Source organism: Ylistrum balloti, unplaced genomic scaffold, assembly GCF_031769215.1.
Source record: "Ylistrum balloti isolate Yb309-2 unplaced genomic scaffold, AGI_CSIRO_Ybal_v1 Utg370542, whole genome shotgun sequence".
In the NCBI taxonomy this organism is placed as follows: domain Eukaryota; kingdom Metazoa; phylum Mollusca; class Bivalvia; order Pectinida; family Pectinidae; genus Ylistrum; species Ylistrum balloti.
In genome coordinates this window covers 1-27,764 of record NW_026782344.1, presented here as the reverse complement: position 1 = coordinate 27,764, position 27,764 = coordinate 1, and the positions used below count along the sequence as shown (strand labels likewise).

The 27,764-nt window shown below is 36.7% G+C and overlaps 3 protein-coding genes across 4 annotated transcripts; 1 reads left to right on the top strand and 2 right to left on the bottom strand.

Annotated features, from left to right (window-relative positions):
* Positions 1-217: 217 nt before the first annotated feature.
* On the bottom strand, positions 218-4,898 carry LOC132556055 (uncharacterized). The gene is made up of 3 exons (XM_060220447.1): positions 4,838-4,898; positions 1,266-1,289; positions 218-948 (listed from the first exon to the last, which is right to left on the bottom strand). Exons 1-3 carry the CDS (start codon positions 4,896-4,898, stop codon positions 218-220), a joined length of 816 nt encoding a protein of 271 aa, XP_060076430.1.
* A 3,442-nt stretch (positions 4,899-8,340) lies between these two features.
* On the bottom strand, positions 8,341-15,450 carry LOC132556043 (DNA excision repair protein ERCC-1-like). 2 transcript variants are annotated; one of them, XM_060220436.1, is made up of 4 exons: positions 15,320-15,450; positions 10,464-10,591; positions 9,523-9,774; positions 8,341-8,911 (listed from the first exon to the last, which is right to left on the bottom strand). In XM_060220436.1, exons 1-4 carry the CDS (start codon positions 15,406-15,408, stop codon positions 8,493-8,495), a joined length of 888 nt encoding a protein of 295 aa, XP_060076419.1. In that variant the 5' UTR covers positions 15,409-15,450; the 3' UTR covers positions 8,341-8,492. The 2 variants fall into 2 exon arrangements, with proteins under 2 accessions (XP_060076419.1, XP_060076418.1); XM_060220435.1 differs by lacking the exons at positions 8,341-8,911; positions 9,523-9,774; positions 10,464-10,591 and adding an exon at positions 12,410-13,757 and having other exon boundaries at positions 15,320-15,402.
* A 250-nt stretch (positions 15,451-15,700) lies between these two features.
* Positions 15,701-18,444, top strand: LOC132556049 (U6 snRNA-associated Sm-like protein LSm8). Its single transcript, XM_060220441.1, has 4 exons — positions 15,701-15,731; positions 16,162-16,202; positions 16,702-16,829; positions 17,741-18,444. Exons 1-4 carry the CDS (start codon positions 15,701-15,703, stop codon positions 17,829-17,831), a joined length of 291 nt encoding a protein of 96 aa, XP_060076424.1. The 3' UTR covers positions 17,832-18,444.
* Positions 18,445-27,764: the final 9,320 nt, after the last annotated feature.

The following is a 27,764-nucleotide window of genomic DNA, read 5'->3' as shown; positions in this document are numbered from 1 at the left end:
GATGTGGATTCATTTAGAGATAAAAAAATCGTCTTTTGAAAGATAATGAAATGGAGATTGATGACGTCATAAAAAGAGTTTGCGAGACTTTGTCCACGCTTTATCTACAATATGGTATCACAGTTTGTTGAAAGCTGGGCTCGGTCTAATGGTTGTCTCCAATATCTAACGATTCTGATCATTTGGATATTATTTGAAAGATGATATATTGTTAAGTCTAGTTGCCACTTGGCACAAGGTTGATGAAACCGGAGGCACAGGTCTTGGCTGAGTCGTTCCATTTGAGGCCGGTTGGGCAGGTATTTACGTACACATCTCCCCAAAGATCACACTGCAGGAACTTGTTGGAATCAGCGGCATATTCGAAGAAAAGTTGTCCTGCAGAAAGGGACTCCACTGTGCATGGGTTCTTCAGGTTGTCTCCGCTTCCCGTTCCAGTATTTCCACTTCCAGTTCCGGTGCCGCTTCCGGTGTTACCACTTCCTGTTCCAGCGCTGCCTGCTCCGGGAAGAACGGTTCCTATCTGGAAAACACACGAAAGACGAGACTCTTGCCACACAAGTCCAGCTGGGCAGTCCAGGATGTTAGGATGACCAAGCATATCGCATTCAATGAATTTAGTGATATCGTCGGCAACAGAGAAGTAAATATTGCCTGCTTGGATATTGGTCTGGCTGCAGGGGTTAGATCCTACGGTGGCTGGGCCTGAAGTGGCGGGATTGACTACCACTGGTGCAGACGTTTGTGGGGCAGCTGTCACAACAGGCTTTGAAAGGTCAATACAGGAAGTGCTGGATGACACGTAGGTCTCTCCAGCCGGACACTGAACGATGAACATCCTTCCGAAGAGATCGCACTGGATAAACTTGGTGTTGTCGGTTGGGTGAGGGAAATAGATAGATTGGTCTGGGTTGGATTTGCAGGGGTTGGGAACATTCTGGAAGGCATCTGTAGAAATTTTAAAAAATGACAAGGTACTACTATATGTCAAAATGTCTTGTACGATCAGTGACGTAGAGAATCGTTTTTATCTCTGTATGCGTTTCAGCAAACTATTGAGTCCAAAGAGGATATGGAAGATGGTATTATCCCTCACATTTAGATTGCGAAATGTATTACGCTTGTGATTGTATTTATCTCTCCTTTCTACATCATTTTTGTACGTGCTTAAGTGTGTATCACACCATTTCTTGAATCTAAGACGAGTAACGTATTTATTTACTACTGATAATTGTGTGCTATCTACAGTAGATACAATAACTTACCTGGACAGTCTGCCTGTCTGGCAACTGAAAAAGGAAAGAAAGAAATAATTACGACAAATTAAGCTTGAAATAAGTTACAACTTATTTAAACAAAATAATTAAAACAAATTGGTTCCACTTATCTTTTTTATCTGCACACGTCTTAAGACTAATTCAAAACCAAACGCAGTTTTTGTTCAAACGTTAACAAAGGCAGCTAGTTATAAAGCAGATTTTTTTAGACAATGACACAGTCACCAGACAGGCGCAGTCAAAAGACAGGCGCACAGTCATCAGACAGGCACATAGTCATCAGACAAACACATAGTCATCAGACAGGCGCAGAGTCATAAGACAGGCGCAGAGTCATCAGACAGGAACATAGTCATAAGACAAGCACATAGTCATAAGACAGGCGCAGAGTCACCAGAGAGGCGCAGTCATCAGACAGGCGCAGAGTCATCAGACAGGCACATAGTCATCAGACAGGCGCAGAGTCACCAGAGAGGCGTAGAGTCATCAGACATGCGTAGAGTCATCAGACAGGCGCAGAGTCACCAGAGAGGCGCAGAGTCATCAGACATGCGTAGAGTCATCAGACAGGTGCAGAGTCATCAGACAGGCACATAGTCATCAGACAGACACATAGTCATAAGACAGGCGCAGAGTCACCAGAGACGCGCAGAGTCATCAGACAAGCACATAGTCATAAGACAGGCGCAGAGTCACCAGAGAGGCGCAGAGTCATCAGACAGGCACATAGTCATAAGACAGGCACAGAGTCACCAGAGAGGTGCAGTCATCAGACAGGCGCAGAGTCATCAGACAGGCACATAGTCAACAGAGAGGCACACAGTCATCAGACAGGCACATAGGCATCAGACAGGCGCAGAGTCATCAGACAGGCACATAATCATCAGACAGGCGCAGAGTCATCAGACAGGCGCAGAGTCATCAGACAGGCACATAATCATCAGACAAGCACATAATCATAAGGCAGACACATAGTCATAAGACAGGCGCAGAGTCAACAGACAGGCGCATAGTCATCAGACAGGCACAGAGTCATCAAACAGGCACAGAGTCACCAGAGAGGCGCATAGTCATCAAACAGGCACATAGTCATCAAACAGGCGCAGAGTCAACAGACAGTCACATTGTCATCAGACAGGCACACAGTCATCAGACAGGCACATAGTCATCAGACAGGCGCAGAGTCAACAGACAGTCACATTGTCATCAGACAGGCACACAGTCATCAGACAGGCGCATAGTCATCAGACAGGCACATAGTCATCAGACAGGCACAGAGTCACCAGAGAGGCGCAGTCTTCAGACAGGCGCAGAGTCATCAGACAGGCACATAGTCATCAGACAGGCACAGAGTCACCAGAGAGGCGCATAGTCATCAGACAGGCACATAGTCATCAGACAGGCGCAGAGTCAACAGACAGTCACACTGTCATCAGACAGGCACACAGTCATCAGACAGGCGCATAGTCATCAGACAGGCACACAGTCATCAGACAAGGCGACAGGATTATATTTATTATTAACCTGTTTACGATTGACGCTGAATATGAATTTCTAAGATTACGAGTTGACATAAATGTTCCTTGCCTAAGTACAAACAACGGCAAATAAATGCCTATACGCCTTTTTCTTCTTTGTTGACAACTTTCCGCTGTCATGTGCATTACCAAAACTGAAAGAGAGACATGACATCATAATCGAACAAATAATGAACAAAGGAGGGATTTACACAAAGACTTGAAAGTCACAAGGATAATAATACAGGGTATGTGTTCATGAAATGTCGTCTTCTTCAATGACGACACTCATCGCGTACTTTTACATCAGTCCAAGTAATGTTCTTTAAGTAAGAACCGAGTCTACAACAATAACACCACGCATTTCAATATCACCCTAATGAACAAAACATTTGCAAACACAAAACCATTACTTTTCACCTGTACCAATCTTCACTATTTATAATCTCTTTTTGTTTACATGAGGAACCAAATCATCCAATAGAGGATAACATCTCTGGTACTGAAGATAATACATTGTAAATGAACCTACAACTGTGTCTAAACACATGCGGTATTACAGTGCCCAGTACTTGTTGGCTTTTGGAGAACGAGTCACAATTAATCTGATACGACCAGGCATTTAATCCGATAGACCCTCCACGCTCCAGGTGTGGGGTGACGTGGTACCTAAGCAGTCATTCGACTTTCTATCTAAGAAACAGCCTGACAGATAACGCACGTTCCTGTTATTCACACGAGTTATTATGGCATATACCGAGAGACAGTCATATGAGGCAGGCGAGGGAGGATCACTTAAACAAGATCCGATATCGGGACAAGACTTTCACCATACAGCACTTAAAACCAGACATCAACTGTTAAGTCACGTGTCATATGCCCTTTCACGTTACGTCGTGCTCTCATTGTCTTCGACATGTATATGTGAATAACCAACTTTCAGTTATATTATTTGTGTCCTCGTGGAAGGAGATAATGCAATTATACGTGATAGTTAGTTCTACTCCGACAAGACAATAATAATTTGTGTCCTTAGCAATTGGCCGAAATAATTCATTATGGTACAACGTAAAAGCACATTTTAAAATTGAAAACTACTTTCATTTGGCATTCACTGACATGTGAATGTCAAAACGATAAGGAGGGAGGGGGTTCATCTTAAATTCACCTTATCCTGCTGGCAATAATAATACCTAAGAATATCAATTATAAGACGTCCAATGCTTCAATTGATCACTTTCAACTTCTATCTCGTTACTAGGGAAGACGACGGCATATTGTTCAAATGACTTTCAATATTCCATCGTCGATGGCAGTTCATGAGCTGGTAATTACACAACTGACTGTAAAGGTGACACTATAACAATGTCAAACAGTGGTAAACAGGCCTTTGAATATCAATTTGATATCCTGTATAACTTAGATTAAATCATTTTTGAACAGAAAGATATCATTAAACGATATTAGAAACTGACCAATATGAATACAGCTACGTGGATTGTAATAATTATAGGTACAGTAAAAACGAGTCTATTTTTGAAAACGTTATTTGACAAATAGTTGCAACGGTCGTAAAACATGTCATAAACATAGGAGCTGAGAAAGTAAGAGATTAAATACTGTAAACGTGATCGCTAAAATTATCATCAAAATACTATTTTTATTTACAAAACGAAATAAGATTGATCATTGAACTTACTTTGCTGTCGCTTCCTAGTTTCCCTAGAAACTTTGGGTATCAAAAAAAAAATTTCCTGCGTTTATTGATAAAATAGTGGTTTAACAATGGCGGTTCCCAGAGAGGCATACAACCTATCGAAACTTTCCAGAATTGTTGCGAAATTAGAAATGGAAAGACTTGAAATAGAAAGCAAATCAACTGTCATCATGTACAAAAACACGTTGACGTTTGTTAAGCATGTCACAATATATTAAACTATGTGCCTGCATTTTCTCAAGAATTTTCTATAAGGTGAGAATGCATCTTTTCCACTTGCAATTAGGAAGTTTTGTTATTGATAAATACAAACGCAAGCTACTTACATCGGTGGGGAACTGCAGCTGCTAAGCTGAGACACAGGACGAAAGCGGCGGCGGAAAGCATTTTGGAGTATTCAACGGTCGGAAGGGCTGGCGGCGAAGACGGAGACAGTGTGGAAACAGATCCTTAAATAGGGCACGGGTACTCCTATTGTCCTTATCTTCCAGATAAATTGGTCATTCGCGATCCATGGGGTCAACCAATTGTATGTCTGGAATGGACCACTGTTCCTTATCGGGTACACAAACGCGTTTACGTAGTGGCGAGTCAGCGTTGCTAGACCCCAACGATCTTCTCCGGACAAACGTACGGGGAACCTTAAAAACATTTTTAAAACTTTAAAAATCCATAAGTCGACGTTGTACAAAATTTAATTCCCAGTAATTATTATGAAATTTTAAAGTTGAAAATGTTTTACAAATTTGACATTTGTTTAGAGATTTGACAATTATTTCCATACATATGTCTCAAGTTTCCCCAATTGTTGACCCCATGATAGGTCATATTAAAATAATGACACTGGGTGGCAGTATTTAACATATTGAAGTCGAGCTGCCCCTGTTTGTCAACAGAGCCAGTTCCGTTGTCTACAGTCGTGACATAGGTAGTCCAGATTTCGTTCCCTCCCATCCGTAACTAGAGCTCGAAAGGAAATAATCTTATAGATTACAACACAGCCAAATTTTAACCATCCCGCCAGGTTTGCCCAAACATGTATGTAAAGACTGTTATACTAGTATACATCTGCTCAAACAAATAACCTGGTCGTCATTCTGTAACATTTTGTAATTAAAGTTGCTCTCTCGAGAGCGCACAAACGAAAAGCATACAAACAACCCTAATACTTAGTGTTATTAAAATGACATATACAAGCTGATTTGTTTGAAATATCAACAATAAAACATTTTTCTAATGAATACCGTTAACACTGCCAAAATATGCATTATATCGATTTAAAAAGCTTTGTACTTGAAGATATATTCGTAATTAATTACTTCACGCATGAGATATACTGTATCACCCCTGATGTCTTTCCCACACGATACTAGAAATACCAGTGATAAGACATCCTACATACATTTATATGTGGATAAGTAGTGTATCCCCCCTCTTTTTTGAATGAGTAACATTTCTTTTACATGGATGTAATTACAAGACGATTCAAATCTCCACTGGTTTTCTGGTCCATTCAAATCAATTAGCATCACCACTGCTCTTGTTGCAATTGCGAGAAACTTAAATATTCACTGCTTTTGATGTAATTAAGTGTTATAAAAAATCCATTGTTCTTGTAATTATGAAATCATTCATATCTCAATATGCTTGTTGTTATACTGCGGCAATTAATCATTAATCTTGTTGTAATGTTATTTCACATCGGATAAAATTTTGAATCGTTTTATGCATTTGGTTACACCATTTGAATATGAAAGATTTTATTGTGAACAGCCTTCAGCAATATCATTACATAATTTATGTAATTTAGGGAGTCAAATACAATGCTTTTACATGCATTGTGATAAGTATGTCTTACTGGTAAGGTTAACTCGTACGGTAAAAGATATGGATTTTGTCCGAAAAAGGTCATTCCGCCTCGTGGATATTGTGGATAGCAAAATAAAAACGATATCACATTATTTATGAACACTCAGCCGTGACTTGGCGTAAAACCAAATATACTTAGAATTTCGAATGAAAATCTGATAAACTCAAAACCATAAACAAATACTAAAAAAAAACAAAGCATTAAACCAGATTAACTAGTTGTAATGCACTTTCATCAGAAATTCGTACACTGGTTGTGCCAGGTACACTCTGCGTATGTGATCGATGTATCTCATTCAAATATATAGACCCCTTGTAACACTGTCTGATATTACTAAACATTGGAAGTGGGTTTTCATTCAATGCATTTATAAGTCCTCTACTGATGAAACCGGATGGGGAACTAAACTTTTCCTCTCCATCATCTAGACCCTCGTTCAACAACCATGAAACTCGCAATGGTTAACGACATTTTAGTGTTTTTTGTGTCAAGTTGGCTAAACTCCCGAAGGGAATGAAGCTGCTAGTTTGCCGAAAATGTTTTACTAAAATTGATTTATGGTATTTAATTGAAATTACATGAAAGCGCCTTGTCCATTTATATGCTTGTTTTATATTTGACTTAAGAGTAAGTTTCCAATAGGACCATGGGTATACTTCCACTCTCATTATCATGTATGGATGAGAGTACTTTATTGTTGGGTCAACGTCAAGTCATCGTTACTATTTCTAGATAATCGTCAGCATTCTAGCGGCTTCATTCCTTACAGGATCTTGATCTTACCTTACACACAAACAACCATAATTTCTTGAACAAGCTCGTGTGGTTGGGTCAATGTCAAGGTGACTGTTACTATTTTATCTTAGGAAATCCATCAAACTTCACACATTTCTAAAGTGTAATAGTTTGCGAGGGCCGATAGGGAACGCTATACGTGTTCACAATAGAATGCAATATTGATAAGACTTGAATCAAGATTAAAGAAAGCTTTGCCGTTTAATCGAACTCCCGCATCGACAATACTTATATCTCAGGCCGGAAAACGTGTCCACTTAAATTTATCTAAAGATATGGTTGAAATATTGTCTTGTGATACTTTCTTGTGGCAATTATAACTCATATTTAAGATTACATTCTCTGGGGTTTAACGGTCATCTGACTACAAAAACTTTCAGCAGGGAGAAGGGTTATTTTTCTACTTTAAATGATATCTTACTAAGAAGCTGTTCTCCACGATGCAGATGTTAGTTTTGGTACAGTAAAGTTGGAGCTCAATCCCACCCGTGAAACTTAAGAAGTTTGAAATAGGTGGTGTTGCATGAGAAAACCATGATTGTCATAAGCAGCTATTGGGGACATATCGGCTCGCGCATGCGCGGACTTCTCGCTGCAGGTGAACGATTTTTTTTTACTATAGATTACATAGCGGCATTTCAGAAAAATATTCATATATCGTTTTGCAGATAAAAAATTCCAAAATGTATGCCTCTGATAAGTAAATTTCACATTTCTTTACAAATAAATATTTCAATCATTTTTAGATGAAAGTTGTCATTTTCAGTTGAAACTTACATATGAATCTCCTTCATAGTCTTACCTGTATTTTTAACTGAACGATTATTTTGGCAACTAAGGTAACAGACTTTCAGTAATTGTCTCATCTCCTATTCATCTTTTCTTCAAATGTTATGATACTTGCAGGTCTAAACACAGCTAAACTAAGTCTGATAAGAATTAGCTAACCATCAATTCTTTGATTTAAGTGATATCAGTTCAAACATCTGTGACAAAATCTTAAAACTGTCTGTTTTATGTGTTGTATGGTAAACACTGATATCTAAATTCAAGTTTCAATCCCAGAACTTAGCCTATAACTTACCAGTGAATGTATTTGATAATACTTAAAATCTAATGGTGTGTGAATAATATATACAAATACAAAGGAAGCAAAACAGCAAAGCAGATTCTTCATAATTTATTACAATATATTCATTATTCATTCACAATTTCCTGTTATATCAACACAGCCATAAACCACTGGTAACCTTGCTCTGAAACATACATTTATGGAGTAATTTCTCTCAAAAATCTGTGACAAAATCATACAAATCTTAGTCATGATTTTGTTTAAAATTTGTAGAAGTTGGAGCTTGTATTTTAACAAAGCTGATAACAGTTTTGGGTTTGTTGATCTTTTTCCCGTGGTATCCAGTTTTCTTCTGTTTTAAGCCACTACTCGGCCTAATTCCTTTCCAGCGATTTCTACCTGCCTTTCCCATTTTTTCATCTTGGTGAGTTGGGTTGGAAACCTTGCCAACTGTTGCCATAGCATACTGGTCCACACGCATTTCTCTTTTAGATGGCATACCAATAATAACACTATTGTCTTCTAGTTTTCGAATAATCATACCAGATGATCCGGCCGCCCGAGCCACCTGGCCACCTTGAGACGGTATCCGCTCTATATTGTGGAGAATGGTTCCTACTGGTAAGGATCCTACTGGGTACTGATGTCCGTTCTCAGGGGTCACTGTAACAAGACACATCAAATGATATCAATTTAGTTTGTAAATCTGTAACTTTAGTCAGCACCTTTGGGTTAACCAAACTTGTATCACCGATTGATATTAAATATATCATATCAGATTCTAAAGCTGACAGATCTAGGTGCCTACCCTTGTAGTATTCAATATCATCTGAATTTACAAATAACAATAAAAAATCATATCTGACAATTGACATTAGTTTTATGTATATACATTTAATTGATTAATGGTACATGAATATTGTATAGTAAGGTAACAGACTTTCAATAATTGTCTCATCTCCTATGCATCTTTTCTTCAAATGTTATGATACCGACAGGTCTAAACACCGCCAAACCAAGGACATATATGACTTAAGAAATACACTTTTATCACATTGTACATTGAAAGAGTTATTAGATATCTGTTAAAGAACTTTGTTAGGTTACAATATCAGTACATTCTTCCTAGTCTGAAAAAAACCTTCAAGGGACCACTACCATGGGAGAACAAAACTCCTTGGAGAAAACTAATACACAGAATTGTACAAGCTTGTCTCGGAGGGGAAAGGTGAGGAATAATGACCAACATACAGCAATCACTTCAATTTACTTACCTGGAAGTTCAGGGATGTTAGTGTGGGTCTTTATCACATCACCATTCTGTGCACTCTCAGAAGCTAATATATAGCGTTTCCTATTACCACTTGCTGCTATGGCGATGTGTGCAGTACGACAGGGATCCTTGCGGATATGGAGAATTTTTTCATAACCAATTTCTGATCCTGCTTTTGGCAAGTTATAGTCAAAGCTAACCAATCGTAGCGACTGTTTGTGACCACCTCCTATTTTTTTGTATTTCACTCTGCCTGAAAAAAATATGAAGAAAAACTATGATATAGTATTTTCCTCTGTATATGCATGTGTATATACATTCAAAAGAATGAATAAGGAAAATAAAAGCAAAAATATACAAAAAGCCAAAAGGGCCTGTATCTCTCACCTGGATCGTTCAGCTGTCACATCAAAATATTATTATTCACAATTACAGTGTATATCCCTATCTAGCCTTATCCCTCCGGTTCCAGCACTCTGGGTCCTACCATATACACAACATTGATTTCACTTTCCTTAAGGATGCTTCTGACCAAAGTTGGTACAAATATTGTTTATAGCTAGAAGTTATTTTTAGGAAAAATAAATGACTGACAATGCAACATGGTATAACCTCATCTTATTCAAACTAACTGAGCTAAAATGTTAGATTTTTATTACTCTGCATAAGGCTTATCTCACCTTTAGCTGCATTGACATAATATGGTCAAAATTAAAAATAATAATTTTAAATAGAAACATACAGAAGTATTGAGAACTCTATATGTTTATCAATGTTCTTGTGTAATCCATGTTAAAATTTTCACAAGACTGGCTGCTGATAAATCCAAACTTTATTGGGTCACTATCCTACCTTCTGATGAACAACAGCCAAAATAAAAAAAAAACTTTCAAACTGACATTTGGCTGATCAGTGACACTTGGCTATTATCTCTCAACATACCTGTTACAGGGTCTCTGCCTCCACTTTTGAACAGTCTCTGTGGTTTAAGGGTATCTTTAGTCAGGTCAATGTTTTCATCTGTATACCTGTGTTTGGCTGTCAGGATAGCTGCAGTGTGAATCCCATACCTGTAATGTTAAAAGGCCCAACTAATAGAGATGATTGGGAATTAATTCAACAAAGCAGTCTTACAAACCAATTGTAAAATGTAGAACACATTGGACAAAGGTGCTATATTCAGAGAAAAAATATGTTTTCTTAAAGACAATGCAATACTCAGGTGACTGATATAGTGTCTGTACTGCAACATACATAACATGGACACACTAGAATAATTGAGGAGTGGGTTAAGGAGCCATTGACACCTCAAACTGAAATTGTTCCCTCCATATTTCCATTCTCTATCAATTTTACATAGAATTGACCACTGTTATTTCCATAAAATTAGCTGGGAATGACCCATTACTCTAAGTACACAGTATTTATAAAAATGTATCAGAAAAATGGGGCATTGATGGCAATATACATCCATATTGAACACAGACATGTCAAGCACATTATTGTGGAGAAATTCAAGCTACTGACAAAGTTTGATTATCAAATTAACTGTATAGGTATGATATAAAGCAACATACATGCATTCATATTACAAATCACAACTTATTTCAGCTAATTGAGGTTTAAATTAAAGAGTGTTGTGTATACATTGTATGTTATCACAGAAATCAACACATTCACCAGGTTCATTTAATTTACAAATGATTCTTCATCTCCCATCACACTGACTTCAGTTTTTCATTGTCTCCTTTGTGTTACCTGTACTTCTATATAAGCAGGATTCAGTTGATTCTGCAGGTTTACCCTACATTTGAATTGAGTACTCTCAAAATTGAAAATGCTGATCCAAGTTTCACTCTCTACAATCTTTATGATGTCAATATATAAAGGTCACTCAATTTGATTTATTGGAAGTCAGTTCTCACCTAGGACTTTTTAATTTTTCACTTTGGACTTTTTCTTAGCTCATTTGTGACTAATCCACATATTTGTCAATGATGAATGAGAAGATTTTCTATGAAAGGGCCAAATAACACAAGAGGAAGTGCAATTGACTAAACAGTTTTAATGACTGGCTAATGAATTATGTACAACAGTTGATACAGATAATAAAACGCACACAAATATAATCTAATAATTGTACAAATATAAGGACAAAATCAATTTTCACAAAACTCCAAAGAATTTTATTAACAGATGCATTACATTGTATCTCAATACTGATATACATATGTACATAACATTGTATATATCATCATCAATTATTCTGAATTATCATCTGATATCACATTCATTCTGTCAACATTTCCACCACACAGATTACAATAATAATGACTATTGTGCAAGAAGGAAAAATAAGATGAAACAAGCTACATGTATTCATATTTTATGTTTTTGACACATTTCTATCTTTAACAATTTTACTTTGACTGTACAAGAATCCATTCTATTGTACCAAAGATTTAAATGCACTGATGCTATAAATAAATATTGTCTTTCTTCTTTTGAGAAATATTGATATTGTCTAGATGTATTTGATATTAAATTTTATTATTTACAATAAAATTTGTGTTACAGTTTTAATTACACAATTAAATTTTTTAATTAATTTTTCTCATCAAAACTTAGAAGGATCGTACACCTAAAATAAATTTTCCTTGTAACTCCACTTGCATTTACTTTCTCTCAAACAAAACATTTCATGAATGCAGTGAAAAAATTGTGATATAGATTAACAAGAAATAATCATAAACAAGTTGTATAAAAAACTAGAATAAATTTTCTATGAGTAATCCGATTCCAGATATACTATTGATAAATATCTTATATGTTTTATCAAAATTATTCCATAATTTTCATTCATTTCAAAATGAATATTGCGCAATTTGTACATGTATACCCGTTTTTAAAAGTTCAATAAATCCTAATATTTATACATTTTACAATTATTGCATTTATTTTCCATTTCAACACAAAATAAAGCATCTTCTAGCACTTTCAGTAACATTTTAAATAAGCACATCAATAGGTCTGTACACTGGTGTATATGACATAAATTATGTCAAATGTCCTAACATAAGTCGAAATTTTTTACTTAGCTGAAAAGTAGTTTTCTCCTTTAAGAAAAAAAAAATGTCCAGGTAACTAAAGCAGCTTGCATAAATTATCAGTCTTTCTCTGGTTTTTTTTTCTTAGTTTTCATAAAGGGTTCCTGGAATATGTCAAAAACACGCTTCGCTTTCTGAGGTCCAAACCCTGGACAAAGTGACAGATCTTCCTTTGATGCTTCCATGACACCTTCCAGAGTTTTGAATGTGGACATCAAAGTTGCTGCATCTGTTTTATTTACTGACTTAACACTTGTTAAACAGTCTGTAAACTTGGACACAAAGTCATGATCTGTTTTTTCCATAATGGCATCTGGTGGTTTAAATTCATAAACTTTGTAGGTCTCAAGGTAGCGTCCAGCTTCTTCAGGTGTGAATGCCAACATCAGCGTACAGTCTGCTAGAATGCAGATCTTTGCAAGTTCCTTTAGAAGATGGTGAGGTTCCTTGATGTCAACTTGTACAAGCATAATGCGGAGATCATAAGCACGACCTAACTGCTTCAAACGGTCGTGGATGTAATTTGGATTAAGCTGGTGGTACCTTAAACTCAGATAAAGAGCACATGTGCTCAGGCCCATCACATAATCTGGTACAATGTCACCAAATTCCCAGGCTACATTACGTACTGACTTGAGAATGGGATTACCTCTCTGTCTTGGATTGACAATGAGGGCATTACTTTTGCTTCCTTTGCCCGCTGTTACAGGAGCCAAAATTTTATCACTTGACTTTGTAGATATTTCACCTTTATCTTTAGTCTCTGATATTGTGAGTCTTGTAGATGACGATGATGATGCATCATCATCAGCAGTATATTTTGGACCCGATATCCTGGTAGTAGTGCTGGATTTTGATGTTGATGATTTAGATGAAGTTAGAAATGAAGCAATTTTAATTTGGTTAGGATCTGTGTCTGTTTTCTTGTTATCTGTGGTTTTATGCGAGTCATCTTCCTTTTGCTGTCTTTTGAAAGCCATGAGGGTGTCTAGTGGCTTCATTACAGCTGTTGATGATTGCTCCATCTCCTCAGCAGAGGGAATTTTGAATTTCTTTTTCATAGCAGCCATCTTTTTTCCAGACGAAGGAAAGGTTCACAAATCAAGATTTCAGCTTCACAGTTCACACACTACAAAAAAATATTGTTCAGATCAAAGTCTGCCTTGATTATTTTTTGTTTCCGAACAATGATGACAAATTTACAAATCTATTTCTTCAGCAACAAAAAATCCTTTGTAAAATTTTCAATGGTGATAAATGTAGCTCTTACATGCCATTCACTGTCAAAATGGTAATATCAAACCTGATATTTCAGCTTAATGATCATGACCATGATAAACATGATATGCAGGTTCAGCAGGTTGTGCTTTATATAACACATTGTTTGAAGAAACCAGTAGATATTTCAAACATTTAAAAAAAAAAATGCTTGCAGGGCAAATGCGACTTTTAACAATGAATTAAATGTGCTTAATTGAATGTTGTCATACAAACATATATATATAAATAAAAGCATTAAAAGACAATAAAAGGATCGGTAAAACAGTAAACAAATAAGTGGTTCAAGAAGTGAAACAGATATACCTATCAAAATACAAAGATATATATCATTGTTGATTATATGGGTAACAATGAAAGCAGAGTATATTTATAGCTATGGTACAGGCTGCAGCCACATGCATAAGGCAGAGTACTTTTTTAAACTTAGAAATGGTTCCGAAGGTTAACAGAGTTACCTCCCTTCATAAATGTGTTATCCACGATAATTGTATGGTCTTTAAACTGAAACAGTATGGCTATTGGAAGTATACCATTAATGGGAAATGCAGTTTCGATACTAATGCAAAACCTTTTCAAAGAATGACCTAATCTGTTGTAATGTAATCAGAGTTTTTATTGTCTCTAGCTATACCAATAAAACAACTAACAAAGAGTACCTTGGCACATGTATACTTTATTTATTCATGAAGTCAACTAAAAAGTAATATCATGACATTACAATATATAAACAAGCACAAGAAAAAAAAAAGAAAACAAAACGCTGTGAATTATGGTGTATGGTCACCAACTGTAATGTGGCGAATATTGGAATTCCTTATAGAATCTATCTAATGTCAAAAATTTACTGTAATCAAAAATTGTTTTCTTTCATCTTTCAACAGTCAGTACAATTTGTAACCAATCCGTATTACTAGTCATACCGTTTATATGTTAAACTTATGCAACCCTATGTAGGTAATCAGTAATACACAGAGGAGGGGACATTTTTCGTTTGGCAGATGTTTGTGGTTTTTAAGTACATATCTCACATAATTCGTGTATGTACATCTTATTTGAATACTTAATTGCCCAATTCTCAAAGATCGAACAATATTGCATACTTTCAAAATAAAAATAAATACAACTTATGAATGCCAGTTTTGCATAAGGAACAGTCAATAAGTAAATTAACTTTAGTCTATACATTTATCTATGTACCGTATAAGGCTCGTTTTAAAACACTCCACTCTGCAGAATTTCGACCAAGCACAGTTTCGTAATAAGGGCATTAATTATACACAATCAAATATACTCAAATACAAATAAAAGCCACTATATTTTAGAATTTTAGCATGTATTTGAGTATAAAGTCAAGCCCGTTTGGAACAGTTACCAAGGTCAGCGGGTTCTTTTAATTACACGAAAACGTACCTTTGATGAAGCGATTGTTGAGTAAGGCTATTTTCAGCGATCGTTTTACACAAGGAAGAAAATAATCTTGTGCATAAAAGTTTGGCCATATCTGGAAAATTGCGGTGACTGAAGTCAGCTACCTCTTGGCATGGGTTCCATGGAGGCTGCCATTTACTATTGACTACGCATGCCCAAGGGGACCATTCATGTAAATAGAACATTGATTCGAATTGAATAAAGGATATTGGGGGGATATCTAAGTCTTTAATTAACATATATGATTGCAATAATAGTATATTACTAAAACTGATATTTTAGAAGATACTGTTTCTGTATTTGATTTTCATTAAGAATTATATTTGTCGCCTAAATCACAGACAAGTCCCCAGTCTACACAAGATGGCTTCCGCACTTGAATCGTATGTGAATCGTATCCTTTGAAAACTGCTTTTGATCTGACGGAGCATGCAACTCGTCTTTTTATACACATACTAGGAATCTGTAACAAAATGCATAGACAATGTCTTCATCAAGGACATGCAAACATAGCACAGCACCAAAAATAGAATACTCTTTTGTTAGTTTCAGCACGTTCGTGTTTAAAAGGAGGTAACTCGTTTAATGTAAAGACTATAGTATGAGTTCAAATCAGTTGCTGATCAGGAACAGGTAACACAAACACTGTTGTAGTTTGACCTTAGTTGTAGTTTGGAGCTCGAGTGAACCAATGTTGTAGAACTGTTCATATGTGTATATATATATGTTGAATATCAAGATATACTTTATTCAAAATAAGCCAGGATGTGCAAATTTTCTACAGAGTATCATTCTGTTCAAGCATTCCTTAATTCCAAAAACAGATACTGTGTCTATAGTGACAGCAGACGGCAGAATAATTGTGGTATGTATATATACTTAGGTCTGAAACAGAATAGGCGAAATATTAATACAGTCCCAAGTTTTTGCTTCATATCAACTTAAATCATTGAGGCACTACATATTTGAGCTTTGACTTTTTAAAAATGAAATTACTTTTAAAACCAGTGATGGTTTGTCCAATTGACTTTCATCATAGAAATGGAATGGATATGAATCTGGTCTTATTCTAAATATAAAACCCTTTTAGGACATTCTGAGGTGCAGATTCTTTCACTCATGTTCAATAACTATAGATCTGCTGATAAAAAGACTCCCTCACGGTGACACACTTACCTACTTATCTGCTGTATGACATAAAAATTAACATGCTTCTTGAGGTAACACAGTATAATTGCTGTTTAATTCTAGGAAATATGTTTGTAATGGAAAATATTTTTTGTTCTAGTGTTTCATTTTGTAATCTTACTTGTGGTGTTATTGTCAAATTTCTAAATTTGATTTATGAATTTTTTAACTTGCAGGGAACATTGAAAGGTTTTGACCAGACCATTAACTTGATTCTGGATGAAAGCCATGAGCGTGTCTACAGTTCCTCTCAGGGTGTTGAACAGGTCATACTGGGACTGTACATTATCAGGGGAGATAATGTGTAAGTTTTTTTTATTAAATACTTTCCTGTTTAGATCAGAATTTAATAAGAGAAGATGCAAGTCTTATCACTATTCAATTTCAAGAATTTTACATAAAATCTTAACCTGTTACTTAAATGCATGTTTTGTGTGTGATGGAAAGATCATTTATGTACATTTATATTTTATCAGTTGAAAATTTCACACTTCCTTACATTAAGTAGTGTGCAGAATAAGTTCACTAAGTTTGTGTGTTTTGTGTAGTGTTATTTTAATCATTAATCTAAGGGGAGATAATCTCAAAGACTGGTATTAACTTGTTTGATCAGTTTTATAAACAGTATGTATGTAGCATCATGCTTGAGGGATAATTGGATAACCAGTCCTGAGGTAACTTGTGTTCTGACATCAGTATGATGGTAAAAGATTGAAATCAAATGTAGATTTGCTTTTGTGAAATGTCTGGTGTGGATATTTTAATTTTGATTTCTTCACTTACGAACTATAAGGGGTCCGTTCCAGCTGTGGTCATTTAATAATTGCTCCTGGTCTGCTAGCTTTACAGTTAACAGGACCATCAACATGGTTTTAATTTTAGGTTAATAGTATTACACTACACATTTTCTAGTTGCATCTTTGTTCATTGACATCCATTATTATGTCCTACGTTCCTTGAATGTTAGGTCTTTGGCTCACTTTCAGCCATGTTTCTCATCCTATCAAGAGTAGTTTTCTAAAGTACTTACAGCTACTATGCAGAATCAGCAGCAGTCTTTTTCTTTGGATTCACACATAAATACCATTCTGGTCTCTTAATTAGCAGAAGTATAGCGTTAATACAAGAAATTTATATTCTGGTGTTTGGTTTTGTAAAATTAATCATTATGAAGAAACTCAAGTACATTGTTTTTAAAACAATTTCTGGTTTCAGAGCTGTGATAGGAGAGATTGATGATGATACCGATGGAGGACTGGACTTTAATAATATCAAAGCGGAACCTCTCAACTCCGTTATACACTAACCCCTGGTAGTGCTGTCATTGTGTCTCATCTTCATTGTCGTTTCACCATTCATCGAGACAGACATATGTGTGGACACTTAACTAGTTTTAAGCTAACATTCATTTAATGAAACGTCCACACAGTTTCCGTAGTTACAGTGTTTATTTGTTGACATCATTGGATATGAGTGACTGGATGGAACTTTGATCTGTTCACCAGCAGGACTAACACTTTCTTTGTGATCTTTGGATCATAAATTCCTGCAGAATGTGTTCATTGTGTCATGATAATATTTAGAGATGATTGAGAGCCATACATTGTAAGGATGAAATTTCTGTAATGTATGAAAGGTGATTTGGGAAAATGTTATATGAAGAATGATAGATTTCACAATACATTTTATATTAAGCATCTTCACTGTCATTAGAAATATTTTTGGTATGCTGAAGATTTTCTGATGTCAATAAAAAAAGGGTCTTAGTACATGAAAGTGTGTGTAGTCAGATGGTCGTTGAGATGAGAGAATCTGTATGTTTAGCTTAAAGTCTTATACCGTAAAATCCTGTGTTGTTAACTTGGAAACACTTTATTTTGTGAAAGGAAAAAAGAATGTAAGAATTTTAATAGTGTAAATAAAATGGTTTTTTTTTAAAAAAGAGTCTGTGTTACTTTATTTTAACTAATATTTGTACAACAATAACATCATGTATATGAAAAATTAACATGTCTCATAACATGTCAAAGACCTCCATGGTTTGATTCACAGAATGTGAATAAGTAGGGGGTCACCAGACTGACCATGTAGATTTTCCCTTGGTGCTCTAGTTTCCTCTCATTTTAAGACTCCTGTATGCTTACATCTAGGCAAACAAGAGTGGAACATGATTAAACAATCATTGGTTCCCTGAACAATAGCTATTTTTTAAACGCCGCAAGTTCCACTTGTGGGTTCTAACTTAAACGTGCTTGAAATGATCCTGACCAAGTAAAGTATTTTCGAGTTGGTCAAAAGTGCATATGACTACCTCCTCCATAAACACATTTTAAAACTTACTCTTGATTCCACTGCTGCCATGAAGCTAGTGAAATTTTGTTAAGAAACAGAAATAAGGATTATTTTTTGCCTTAACTGCTAAATATTCCAACTACTAACACTACTGCAGCTATATCCTATAAAGGTCTTTATAGTCATAGAACTGTTAAGACCCATGGGCATCTTGTTTGATAGTCCATGAGTCAAATGCTACAAAAATGAATCGTCCTCTACAGTTCAAATACTTAGGGTCATGAAATTTGACCAAAAGCAATACTGTATTGAAGGATTACCAAGTTTGCTTAGATGGATGACCTTGATCCAATATCAAAGTCACAGAGGTCAGATTAAAGGTTTTTTTTCCAAATTGTAAATAAAGTACACCGGCATGTGTTATTATTTTTAGCCCACCATCATCAGATGGTTCGTCCATCTGTATTTTTTTTGTTATCGTGATGAGCACTGGATATCTCTCTCAAATTTCATGTATAGGTACCTCTTGGTTACTAGTTGTGCCCATTGATTTTGGGTCCGACTAGAAAAACAAAATGACCGACAGGCGGCCATCTTGAAGTTCGGCTTGTGAAGTATGTTATCACGACTTCTTAAGTAGAACTGACTTGACCTCTCTCCAGTTTTCATATATATGTTCCGTTGGTCCCTAGTTGTTTGATTCTTTTTATTTCAAAATTCTTATCTTTAAGAGCAAAATCAGAGAAGAGAAAAAAGGGAAAAGACCCAACTTTCAAAGAACAAATAAAGATCAAGCAATTGTGGGCGCCAAGATGCCTCTGGGATATCTTGTTGAAATATTCAATAAATGTTTAAACTACATCTAAATATATCAAAGTCATCAATATACTGCTTGTCAGTAACCAAAAGGCCCAGGATATTTGGCCAAAAGCCCCCTCCCATCAAATAGAGAGCACTGAATTGTGGTTTTCTTCCTGGAAAATTATCATATGGATTTGTTACGTCACAAAAAAAAAAAAAAAAAAAAGACTGAAATCAAATGGAAAGTTAAGATAAACTACATACATGTACATAGAAAAATAAAATCCAAGAGAATTTAACTGGTCATCAGGTCATCATTAAGATTCAAACTAGAATGCATTTTCTTTTTTTATGTTACAGCTCGCCAGAATCAAATGATCAGAAGTTGTAGATGAATGATATTTAGTCTAAAGACAGAACATATTAGTTTAGGAAGTTGCCAGTTGTGTAATCCAGATATAGGAAGATTAGATATCTTTAAAGCTGTTCCAGGATCATAGTGTACCGATCTGGAAAGCTTCAGAAGGACAAAGCACGTCTTCCATTTTTATTATTTTATTCAACTTTTTCAATTCCGCCTCCTATTTAGGAGAGTTAGAAACAAAAGTGAAAGTGAAAGTAGAATTACAGTTACCTCCCCTTCCTTATGTATTTCATAGAATGACATACATAATATCCCCCCACAAAACAAAATTTTGCAACCAAATTTTCGATGGGTATGGAGATAACATGAATTGTAAGAGAAAATATGGCAAAAGCATTGACATATATTAGCAAATACTAGCAAGCTCACTTAGAAACAAGGAAGATAATTCACTATCATTTGAATTAATACAATATAGTCTCAGAGCTTCTGTGATAATAAGCAATATTTTCATAACTGAACTACTTTTGGTGTCTGAAAATATACAAGGACAAAAATTATATGCCAACAATTTGGACAAAATTGTGATGAACATTAACTAAGATTTCTCAAGTACTTAGTATCCTTTATCTACTCTTGCAGTACATAAATCTGAAGACTTATATTCAAGCACATTGTAATTGATTCATTTAATGAATATTTCTTAATACATGTACATTTGACCAAATATATAGTCCAAATTTGCTGAACAGCATAATACCACAATTTCCATTATTGCATTCAAAAGAAACATCAGAAAGTAAGATTGATATATTCAAAATCAAGATATTAAAAAAAAAATAATTGCATATGCAACAATATCAAAGTATTATCAACTTATGACCATGCATATAGGAATTAAGTCACATTACATTATCTTATTACATCATATATTGTATTGAACAAAATGAAATTTGTAGATGAGTCACTGGAAAAACTGCAGAATTATGATCATTACTAGAATTGGTCATTGTTCAGTGTTCACCATTATGAAATCCATCCAAAATACAATTATCTTGTGAGTTGATTATCATAAAACTCAGTAACGTCATAACATGTATTGAACTCACAAAAATGAAAAAAATTCTTAAAAATTGGATACTATTCTCATGGTGTAAATAAATGAACATTGTTACTGTATGCTGTGGAAAACAACAGTTCATAAATCATTGAAAACTATATGCTTTGATTATGTGAAATTCACTCAAATACAATATGGTGAATAGAAAATGTCAATTATATCAAACACCAAATATCAGTGTTACCATTGTTATACAACATTTTCAAACATTTTAGGATATCCCTAATTAAAAAACCAAACACTTTGAGTTTGAAATGCAAAAATTACATGCAACTCAGAAAGTTCAAGAAACAACTGATTAAACAAAAACACATTTTTGTCATCACATTAACATGTATCAAATTTGAACTGTCTCTATAAATGTACATTATTAATATACCAGTTCAGTGCAGAGTGGGTGGCGGATTTTTCTGTACAGCCTTTCTAACATTTGCGTTCAAGTCAGAAAATGGTACCCACATGGCATTTTGAGTAGATTCTCCTACAAAATGTACCAGATATTCAATAACACCATTGTGCTTTCTCTGCCCTATCACTTTCTTAACTTTATAATACACATCATTTGTGTCCATTGCGACCTCAGAAGAGAAAGTGTTCACATTATCATCACTGCAATATCGCTTTGGTTTCGGCGCATTACGACGAGGTCTGGTTAGTGAAGGCAAATCTGCAGCTTCAGATTCAACTTGCTGAGGCAAAGCAGGCAGTTGTCGACGTTTACGAGAAAGTTGCTGTTGTCTTCCCAAAGGAACGTCCAAATTAGTGTCCTCCGAGGAAAGTTCCTCTGATCTTGAACCAACCGATGAACCTTGAGACTCTTGGCTGTTCACAAGTTCTAAGGTCTGCGTTGAAACATGTACACGAGTACGGCTTTGCTCATTGGTAACTACCTTACCCAGAAAGTAAGGAGATGGATGGGGTTCTCGCACATATGCCATTTTAAGTCGTTCGATATGAACAAGAGAATCCAGTTTTGTTTGAGAATTCGGATGTCGCAGTTTCACGGTATGTTCGGAACAGATTTCCTTAACAACAAAGGGACCATCATATTTGTCCTGCAGTTTCTGCCCTGGACCTGTGGGGTCATGTAAACGATAAACATAGTCACCTGGCTGAAGTTGTAATTGTTTCACACCTTTGTTCATTCTATCAATCATGGTTGCCTTAGATTTCTCAACCGTTTCCAACATGTTTGTACGTATGGTTTCCAACCATTCCATGAAGTGGTTCAGGTAAGTTTGAAGATCATCAGGAACACCTCCTAGCTGAGTATGACAAGGTGCCAATGGGAAACGAGGACGTGTTCCAAACACAATTTCAAAAGGTGAGTATCCTGTACTGGCGTTAACTGCAGAGTTTATAGCAAAAACCGTTCCTGCCACGTGTTCATCCCAAGATGGAGTATCTTTTTCCAGTACTGTCGTCATACGTACAGCTAATGAAGCATGAGTTCTCTCACAAGCCCCTAAGCAGTGATGTGCATAAGGTGGAGTAAATTCCTGCTTGAGTCCCAACAATTTACATACTATCTTTGTAACTTGTGCTGTAAACTCTGAACCATTGTCAGTGATGAGAGTGTCACACACACCATACTGTGTGAACATGTTGTATATTGATGTAGCCACTGATAACGCATCCTTTCCTGCGATTGGTGTAGCCACCAACATTTTACTGTACATATCTACTGCTGTAAAAACGTATGAATTGCCTCTGTAACTTACTGGTAAAGGTCCAAATAAATCTGCTTCCCACACTTGAAATGGTGCATGAGGGGAAGGGAACGCTGTCATACCATTCTTTGTGTGCCGTTGTGTCATTTTCCTACGCTGACATTCATTACATGACCGTACATAGTTTGGTATGACAGTGTGCATACGTTTAAAGAAATAATGTTCTTTGACTTTATGCAATGTATCCTGGATACCACCATGACAAGCAAGCGGTGAATTGTGGTACAAATCAAGGATTGTCGTTTGTAACACTTCAGGTACCACAAGTTGATATGGGTTTAGATGTTGAGCTCGCTTTGACTTAGGCACTCGAGAATGAAACAAAATATTGTTCACTAGAAGATAGTCACTGGACTCCAACAGAATTTGACGAGACAATTTTTGAGAATTTGGTAGATTTCCATGTTGTAAATATTCAATAAGTGGCTTTAAACCTGAATCTAGTTTCTGAAACTCCCTGATTTGTTGGTCTGTCAAGTTAATCCGAGAAACCGAATCTAGCCTCTTTTGTAAATGCTCCTGATTATCCGAATCAGTAGGTTCTAGAGTTATGTCCCCTGAATCACTTTTCAAAGTACTTGTAGTGTCTATCTCTGCAGTTTTATCAAACCACGACTTCACATCTGTGTCAACCTCTGTACTGATATAACTCTGTGATACATCTACCCTTTGGTCAATGTCTGTTGTAACATCAGAAACATTTGTGTTTTCCAAAGAGTCCTTAGATGTTTGAGTAACTGGGTTTTCAGTAACTGTGCTAGCCTTGTCTGAGTTGTCGTCTACCGTAGAGTAACAAGTAGGAAGTGTAGAGATAGTAGGGGTCGTCTTAACACAATCAGTGTCGGAATGACATCCAGATATCATACACTCGCGTTCAGATTCAGTAACACTTTGGAGTCTGCGTTCCCACGCACTCCCCATAAATCTGGGTTGCTTTTTCCGAGATTTTGGTTCCTTGACTTGACTAAGATCAGCTTTATGACCGTCATCTAGCTTGACCTCCTTACTGTCAATAGATCGTTGACGCTTAACATGACGGTGACGTTTGACACCTGACCTTTTACCTTGGACTGTATACTCATCAGTATCTCCGTCATACCCCAAATCAATGTCAGTGTTCATGGGTACTATGGGTAACGGTATGGCAACAGAATTCACAACATTTTTGTCCATGTTCACTGTACCACTGTTTGTATTACCACAAGAATTGTCATTTTCAGTATCATTAGCTCTGTCACTGTCTCTGTTGCCTAGCAACTCTTCAATGTGTCGTCCATTTGGTAGCCTTATATGTCCTGTAGATTCCGGTACATAGGGAAAATGTGGATCTTCCTCATCTGGGCTTTGGAAATCGACCTTATTTGTATGTGGCATACAACGAGATAATGCGTCCGCAACTACCATCTGTGCTGCAGGTTTGTATTCAATGTCGAAATTGAACTGTTGCAGAATTGTCAACCAACGTTCATAAATGGCTCCTTTGAGTTTCTGCTGAAACAGCGGACGGAGTGCTTGATGATCACATTCGACAATAAACTTGTTTCCTCGTAAGTATGAAGCACAATCCAGGATGGCTGTTGTCATACCTAATAGTTCTAGTTTTGTCAGACCATAGGAATATTGCCACTTAGAGAGGGCTTTAGATCCAAACCGTACTACATGTGGAATCTTGGATTCTGTGTCGGTATCACTGTGATATTGGTACAACATGTACCCAATACCATGGCTTGATGTGTCCACTGCTAATCTGAACTGTTTATCAAAACGAGGAAAACGAGTACTGGAGAATTGAGCAAGCTGTTCTTCAACTCCTCAAAAGCGGATTGGTGTTCCAAAGACCATACAAATGCCACATCCTTCCTGAGTAGCCGATGTAGAGGAGAGGCTATCGGACTGAAGTTAGCGATATATTTCCGAAACCATCCGATCATTCCCAAGAACCGTCGCAATGATTTGACATTGGTGGGCGGGGGTACTCCTTAATAGCAGCAACTTGTTTGGGTGGTGGTGATATACCTGACCGAGTTATCAAATGGCCTAAAAACACAATCTCTGACTGGGCAAATTTACATTTCCGAGGACCTAGCTTTAGTCCTGCTGCACGGAATCTGTCAAATACCTCAGCTAAGTCAGATAAATGTTGTTCGAAAGTCTCTGAACAAATTAAAACATCGTCCAAGTAGCATAAAGCTGCTTGAAATGTGAGTCCATGCAAGACTTTATCCATCAAACATTGAAACGAATTTGGAGATGTCCGCAATCCCATAGGAAGCCTAAGAAATTTGTATGTTCCGAAACATGTATTAAAAGCAGTGTACTTTGTCGACTCTGGAGAAATACTCATCTGGAAAAAGCCAGAAGATAAATCAATTGACGTTAAAAAGTTTGGTATACGTGCAGTGAATGATTCAGTTAATTCCTCCAAGTCTGGAATGGTGTAACGGAATTCTTCCATCTGAGAGTTGAGAAATCTGAAGTCACAGCAGAAACGATATGACCGAAGTGCCTCTTCCTTAGTCATGGAGGAGTTATTCCCATTTGCTCGTTGATTTGTCTTAGATACAAGTACGACAGGACTTGTTATGGGTAAATCCTCACCATCACTCACAGGGGAAATAATACCCTGCTTGACTAGTTCCTCCAACTGATGTCGTAACACCTCGCGCTTCTCTGGCGACAAGCGATACGCCCTCTGATGAAAGGTTTTCGCATCCGGCTTTAAGCGAATGTTATGTTGAACAAGAGCAGTAAAGCCTAAGGCTGGATTATCTTTGGTAACAAACAAGTCTTTACTTTCAAACAGACATCTTATTAACTTTTCTTTCTGTGCATTGTTCAAATTGTCATTACACATGTCAAAATTCTCAATAAATTCATGAAATTCTTCCTCATAGTTTGTGTTGTCACTGTTTTGCTTACATGTACCCTCAGACATACCAGTATGGTCCTGAGTAACCTTAGATGTCTGTACATTGGCACACATTTTGTTACCATCTGATACTTGATTTGGACTACTACACACTAAAACACCATCATTATTATCAAGTAGTGTTAATTTTGCTAAATTGTTACCCTTAAACACAGTAACAGTAGAGTCTATTGGGTTAAGTATTTTCACAGGAACCATATGGTTTAAGGTAACAGTAACTACAGCTTTAGCTACCAACAGACCTGCTCTAGACACATGAGCACCAATAGTACACACACCCTGAGTACCAAATGCAAGTCCATCAGGTACCTTTCCCCAAATAATAGCCTCACTATTGGGCAATATTTCTGTTGTTTGTTTACATTTCACATTAAACTTTGAAGATTTCACACATCTGTCAGAAAAATCTAGAACAATACTGTTTGACTTCAAATAACCTGTACCCAAAATAAGTGGGTGTGATACCTGGTCAATAATATACACTGTAATTGTACATGTACCTTTGTTATGCATTTTGACCTTGACCTTTGACTGACCTTCAACACTAACAACCTGATTATTGGCCAGTCTCATACTTTCTTGACCTGAGTTACTTATTGCTCCTTTACAATGATTTTGTATTTTGTCAAACAAATATTTAGAGATCAAATTAATTGAACTACCAGAATCTAACAATGCTGACACTTTCATGACACCAATATGAATAGGCATAAACAAAAAATGAGAAAAATTGTCTTGATCACAATCAATATCAGTGTCCGAAGAAAAATTTTCATTGTCTTGGTCCGTTAACACTTGGCGCTCAAAGTTATTACATTTGAGTCTCTCCCCAGACAATGGCGCCTGTAACCGCCTGGGACTGGCTAGTTTCCCAAACACACTGTGGCCGTATGTCCAAATTGTTCACATATTTGACACTGTATCTCAGGAGTGCTGGATCTTTTGCCATTCCATTTACAGTAAGCTTTAGTATGGCCCTGTCCCTTACACTTGTAACATGTCCGACGTGTAGAACTTGTACCTTGGCAATTTTGCTGCTGGGTCTGTGAATTTAACACAAGATTGGACAGTTTTGACTCAATCACCTCCATCCGTCGTGCCAAAGATTGACAAGCTGCAGCATTACCATTGTCTTGTTGAATCGTGGCAGCCTGGACCATAGGGGGTGCTGGTACCACATGTGGGGCCTGTACTGGTACTGACTGGACAAGTGCTGGTTGCTGATGAGGTTGTGGTGCTTGTACCACATGCTGGACCTGTACTGGTACTGACTGGACCAGTGCTGGTTGCTGATGAGGTTGTGGTGCTGGTACCACATGTGGGACCTGTGCTGGCACTGATTGAACTGCAGTTTGAGAAAAGGGAGATGGAGAATACCTCAACTTGTAAGCTTCCCCCATTTTCGCTTGTGACAAAGCCTCGTGTAAAGATGTGGGTCTGCCTGTACGCACATAGAGTTTTAGCTGATCTGGAAGACCATTGATGAACCTGTTCATGATATCAATTTCTGCCTTTCCTAATCTCCGCCCTTTCTGGACTAATACAGAATGAAAGTCTTCTATTGGCTGTCCCACTTTCAAAATGACAGTGTTAAACAGTTCATTATCAGCTATCAACTGTGGGTTCTGACTTGGATCTGTTGACATAAATTGTTGCTCAAATGCTTGTTTCACTCTGCGCCAAGCCACTAACGTTGTGGTAGAAAGCTGGCTAAACCACGTGAGTGCTGGACCCCCTAAATGTAGGTGAAAACCTGCAATAATTTGGGCATCCCTTCCTTCTAGTCCTTGCAATACAACATAGGAAGTGAATTCTTGCAAAAATTTACACGGATCCTCATGAGCATAGCCATGAAAAGTTTGTAAGGGTCTGGGGGTGAAAAATGAAAAGTTCCCGCCGTTTGGGGCGGCCATATTGGTTGGGTTATTGGTGCGCGATTGACCACGGGGAGTAGAAGATCTGTCAGAAATATCCCAGTCTTTCATAAAACTGTAATCATCATT